This window comes from Struthio camelus, chromosome 3 (assembly GCF_040807025.1).
Source record: "Struthio camelus isolate bStrCam1 chromosome 3, bStrCam1.hap1, whole genome shotgun sequence".
Classification (NCBI taxonomy): Eukaryota; Metazoa; Chordata; class Aves; order Struthioniformes; family Struthionidae; genus Struthio; species Struthio camelus.
Genome location: NC_090944.1, coordinates 125,693,055 through 125,699,054, shown reverse-complemented (window position 1 = coordinate 125,699,054; position 6,000 = coordinate 125,693,055). Strand labels below are relative to the sequence as shown.

The window sequence follows — 6,000 nt, the reverse complement described above, 5'->3', positions numbered from 1 at the left end:
CTAGAGGATTAAATATGACCATTCGCTCCATACCAAAGACGCACAAATCTTTGCTTCCCTTAGATTCTCTCTGCAACTTTGAAAGACTGCCTTGCTAACATTATTACAGCTATGCTATGTATTTCTTACTATGTATGTGCCATTTATCTACAGATCGAAAATTTCTGGAGAAGTAGCCTGGTATTTATTTGAAAATAAAAGGCCACACAAGCTTTTGCTCAGATGCACGTACTCCACAAGTATGGAAACTTTATTTTATTTTATTTTTTTTACAGGCATAACAGAAGGAATGAGAACATAATAGACTAAGTGAGGTGCCTCACCACATATGTAAAAACTATTGAGGCAAATGTCTAATATTTTCTTAAAACTAAGTGGGATATAAACTGGCTGCAAAAACACTTAATCAGAAAATTCCCAAAAACTCAAGGAGGGAGGTCTGGAACAGTCTTCAACAGGAAAACTGAAGCAAAGACTTCAATAGTTCCAGATGCCACATTTAAGAATGGGAGTGTGACTCTTTTCAGTACCAGGAAGGTTTCATGTACCAAAAGGTCTTTTTCACATCTAAACCAACTTCTTCCTTTCCTCTGATTGGGGGGGGGGGGGGGGAACGGGTAGGGTGGGAAAGGGGGAATCACGAAAGGCTGTACAAACTGATTTAAAGACAGTTTTGTGGTTAAAGTAGTGGGTTGGGTGACCTGTGCTATATTTCTTCTCAGCCACTTTTTTCAAGTATGAGCTTGGGCAAGTCACAGACTATTTACATTGATTTCCAATTAGTAAACCTAGGCTGGCTTCCTTCAGTTTACCTAATTCAGATTATAAGCATATTGACTATCTTCATCTTAATATTTGCCAACCATCATACAACAGAGCCCCCAGCCACACTAAATAAAGATAACGGGTTGAATATTCATACACTGCTGTTTCTCAAGTTTTTTTTTTTTTTTTCCTAAGTGAGTTTAGATCAGAAGTCATTCCTCAACATCCCTCCTCCAGAAACTCAGAGTAAGTCATGGGACCGGATGCCCTGAACAACTCATTCTTTTGAAGTAGCTTTGACAGAAATGGGAATATCTTGTCAACCAGCTCTGCTCTGGGCATATTTTCCGAAGACAGTGCCTTCAGTCGTTTTTACTGTGCTGCTCTTCTCAGCCTAGCCCTGGGGAGAGGCTGTTTGTACGCCCGTTCACAGTAGCAGTGTCTGCTTTCACTAGGAGCCGGAGTGGCAGTCAGACAAGCTGGCAGGAGGTGCAGCACCCTGAATTTACATTAAGCTGCCTGGCACAGGGAACAAGCACCAGGCTTCACAGTGGGACAGGCATACCGGGGCTTTCCTACAGTCCCCAAAGGGCACCGACTGCCTCTTCAGAAAGTCCTATCCCAGTGTATCTTTTACTGCTGCATTTGCTGGAAAAGAATCTACCTTTAATTCCTGGTCCCAAATTGAACTGCAACCTGTTTTTTGAGGGGTAAAGAGAAATGCTATTTCACAATTAAACCGAACCAGGTCTCCTGTTCTTTTCCAGAGACTGACAAAATTACATTCAATTCTTAAATGCTTGAACAAGACAACTTTCTGTTGGAAGTGAAGTAATGATTAGTCACTGGTTAAACTCTACTGAAGAGCCACCAGAAAAAAGGCCACTCTTTTCACTTTCTCTCATATCCACAAGCATCAGCCTCATTTGATTCTCTTACGTTCAACTGTCCTAAAGTCATACAACCTACCTGGTCCTTCCAGGTTTCCTTCTCTCCCAGACAGCAACTTTGTTTTCCATCCGCCACTCCTCATCTTCCTCTCCTTCAGGGGTCCTGGAAACAGCTGCACCGTAAGCAACAGCTTTGGTTTGGAACTCCTCTTTCAAAAGGCACTGGGTCATCACAACATTTTAGAAAACAGATCGGCTCTTTGCACACAGGTTAGCAAAGACTGAGGCTGCAGTAGTCAGTATGAGCTCAAATAGTCCCCTTCTTAGGATGAGAGCTTTCATAGTAGAGCCGAGACTGAATGCACTGCCCGCACAGAACTGTCCCTGGGGATTAGTCAATTTGTCCTCCGCAACTAGAGGAAGGGGAGTGTGGTTCAGGGAAATAATTTTGGAAAGAGAGAAGTTAGGTCACTCTATAGTCAAGTCTTCCCATATTGCTCGACGGCTTATCGCAAGTGAGTTAGTTCAAGAGGAAAAATAACACACGTCAGGACACTTTTAAATTAGTCTCCATTGCCATTTCAAGAGAGTGTTCAAGACCACCCTACAGAGTGGCAACACACCTCACGTCAAGTCAGTAAGCAAGCAAAGCTTGTCCTGTTCTGCCAAAACTCGACTTACGGCTCTGTTAAGACTTTGATCTACAACAACCAACTTACATCACATTGAAAGTAGCTATTTAAAGGAGGTTTATTGGGGCTAACACTAAATTCGAACAGCCACAAGTTCATTTTCCAGGTTTACCACACCAGCTGTTGACAGATGAAGTCTCAGTGGAAAGTCCAAGTTCTCATTTCACCATGACTTGCTGAAATGTGACTACTGATTGTAACGTTTGGCGTTTAGTCTTCAGAAAGAGATGGCATGTTTAAAAACATTTCTCCAAATACATTTAAATCATGACTTAAAACCAAAACAATTTGCAAGTTTTGAAACATAAAGCTGTTAGTATGAAATTAGCTTTTATTTTTACCTCAAAATAAATGCACATTTAACATTTATTCAAAATGAAAACTGAAAAAGGGTATTTTAAACAAGAGGGAACCATAACAGAGCAAGCATCTGTGAACATCCTCAAGTTCCTTCTACTACTGCCCACCTCTGTTTGGCTAAAAACACAAGCTCGGAGTTTTTTGGTCAGTTTGGTCAATTAAAAGAAACACTTGATAGCCCCAAAACTAGAAGTGGTATAAAACAAAACCAGGTACTCATTCGCATCAGAATTCAGTTCCATGTGTTGCCACACATTTATATAAAACTTTTACTAAGTGTTGTACTAAACAGGATTTAGTAACCTCTTCTGCAGTTTAGCTCTTTTGATATCTTGATAAGAGAAGTCAATGCTTAAGCATGTCAGAAGTCAACGCTATAGTGTAACTACAGTATAACTCTAACAGGGCTTCTAAATATTGTTCACCAGAGTGATGTCTTATAGTTGAATTTCAGTTTCAGCAGGTACTTCAGATTTACCTGAGCAACATCATACACGATATATCTGGGAAGAATGCTAAGGAACAAAATACAGTTGTTGATATTAATAACACAAGTTGTACCAAAAACAAACCAACACCTTTAAACACAGTCTAACTTCACTTCTGAACTTAAGTTAACGTATAAATGCCTGTGTGATTAAGTGGGTCTAACAGCTCAACCCAGAAATCTGTAAATTTGACTTTCTTTGAACGTGAAAGTGTTTTAATACAATAGCCAGGAACAGACATAGGAGAATTAATGATGGTGCAGCAGGAAACCTGAGTGACAGGCAAGTGGACTGACTTCAACATGGGCTGTACTTTTGTCGGCCAGAGACATAACGCACAATGTCTTCCTTGCTATCTGAACAGTGGAGCAAAGCAGCCTCCAGACCTGGAATCCTCAACAATAGCTCTGTTGCTATTTTCCAGCACAAAGTCATTAAGCTCCTCTTAATTTCCCCATCTAAAAACCCAAACTGGAATCACAAAGAGGAGCTCTACAATGGCTGGCAGCGCTGCAGTGTTTTATGACTGCAGCGTACTGTTCACATTTCTTCGGAAGACAGCTCCAGCTTGCCTACCTGTTTCTCAACCATTTGGGCCACAAACTTACCTCCAACTCACACGTTAGAGGAAAAGCATCTCCACTAAGCACAATGTAAAACAAAGTGGATGCACATCAGATTATCTGAACTAGATATAGTTAACCGAATTACTTCTTATCATCGGCCCAAGACCGACACTATACAAAGAAAATCCAAGACTAAAGCCACTACTGCCATTAAGTTGTGTTGCCAAGACTTATCAAGAAAACAGTCAGTTTCTAAACCACTAAGAGATTGTATTACTGGATTATTTGCTTCACTGGCAGTGAAATGATTGATTTAGGGTCCTAGGCATCATTTATTCGCATGACCTTCTATGAACATGGAGTAAATCTATTCATTTGGGGGCACTTCAGTCTGCCTAGAAAGAAGCTTAAAGGCTACACACCTCCAATGGCCATTCGGAGGTTTACCTTAATATTTGCAAAGGGTTTGGGGAACACAGGAGAAGCTGCATGACTCCGTTCAGCCCCGGAGCCTTCTCTTCCATCTCCTCCTGGCCAAACCAGGCAGCCACAGAGCCAGAGAAAGAAACCAGGCTGGAGAGACAGGGAACTGCAGGGTGCGGTCCTCCTCCCTTGGCCTTGCACATTTCTGGGCAAGACGCCACCAGGCAGCATCCCCCAGCTACTCCCATCTTCGGGGTAAGTCTCACTGAGGCCCAGGGAGCGGTGAGGTGGTTAGCTCTACTCCATGGCCCAGGCTGCTCTGTTCCCTTTTACTTTCTCAACTCTTTGATCCTCATCCTCTCTATTTTTTTTTTCCCCATTTGTAGTTTTCTGTCATCATTTGGTCCGACTTCCTGTCCCCACCCCTTTTCTTTGTGAGTAGAGGGCATTTGGTTTTGTTAGGGGCTAGAAAACAACACAAATAACTACTTGCTACATGCATTATTTCCTCTTTTGCAGCATGACAAAGGGTGACAGTTTTCAAGTCATCTTCCCTGGAAGGACGACTCTGAATTGTCCAAGTACTCCACAGTAGACTTAAAAGAACCAAAACACACTCTGCCAAAATTTCTGACTGACCCTGGAATTAGGTCCTGCTAAACTTAGTGACGCCGAGACACACAGCGCAGCCAGCACGGTAGCAAAGGATACTCGTTATACAGAAGACAGGTATCATTAATTCCAGTGGAAATCCCGTTCCCTAAGGGAACGTCTACACCATCAAGGGTGGTAGTGGCTGTAGGATCAGGTGCAGTTTTGCCCAAGCCTAAAAAGGGAAAAAGCATTAGTTACAAGTCTAGAAGGCAAATGCAGACTTTGTGCATGAAGTAAATGACAGGACAAGAGGCAACGGGCAGAAACCAAACCACAGGAAGTTCCATCTGAACCTGAGGAAAAACTTCTTGACAGCGAGGGTGACAGAGCACTGGCACAGGTTGCCCAGAGAGGTTGTGGAGTCTCCTTCCCTGGAGATATTCAAAACCCGCCTGGATGTGGCGGGTGATCCTGGGAAATATGCTCTAGAGGATCCTGCTGGAGCAGGGCGGTTGGACTAGATGATCTCCAGAGGTCCCTTCCAACCTCAACCATTCTGTGATTCTGTGACTTGGCCAGCCAAGTATTACTTTGCTGGTATTGTCAAATGCTGACCAAGAGCAAAAGTATCTTAAAGAGAGTGCAAAGGATATAGAATATTTATGCAATGCAACATAACCATGTCTGTGGTAGTAGTAACTTCGCTACATTAAAAGTGAGAATTTAGACTTTGTTTGCTTTGATCATACAGGTTAAACAATCAAAAGAGACGATCAGACTATCCTTACAGTCCTCACATCCTAGCTCCATTAATGGATACATTAATGGAGTGCACACTGTAACATTTTCAGGGAAGTATAATAAACTCATTCTTATCCTCTTTAAACTCCTTAACACAAATCTGATTTGACAGTCATAGTGTGTGTCGTATGTATTGAACAAGATGCTAGGTCATATTTTATTCTATTTTAGGCAGCTGATTTTGCAAGGCTATCAAAATGAATAGTCTTTTGAGAAAAGACACCCATTACTGAATGTTACTGTTCTCCCATCTCCGCACTGAAGATGGTTATGATTACCATTTTTTCCCTTGAATTAAAGAACTAGAGAGAAGTATTCTCTCTCATCTTCTTTTTCAGTGCAATATACTGACACTTTTTGCTGATAGAAACATGAGAACAGCTGTTCCATCTGAACTTTTACTTTTAGCCCTTCCGTTCTC

General features: G+C 41.9%; 1 protein-coding gene across 1 annotated transcript in view; it reads right to left on the bottom strand.

Moving 5' to 3' along the window:
- Positions 1-2,658: 2,658 nt before the first annotated feature.
- PARP1 (poly(ADP-ribose) polymerase 1) overlaps positions 2,659-6,000 on the bottom strand; it is a 33,916-nt gene continuing 30,574 nt past the window's right edge. The window contains exons 22-23 of the mRNA XM_068940143.1: positions 4,896-5,010; positions 2,659-3,210 (exon numbers count right to left, since the gene is read on the bottom strand). Coding sequence (XP_068796244.1) covers positions 3,129-3,210; positions 4,896-5,010 — 197 coding nt within the window. The 3' untranslated portion in view covers positions 2,659-3,128. The remainder of the gene's footprint in view (positions 3,211-4,895; positions 5,011-6,000) is intronic.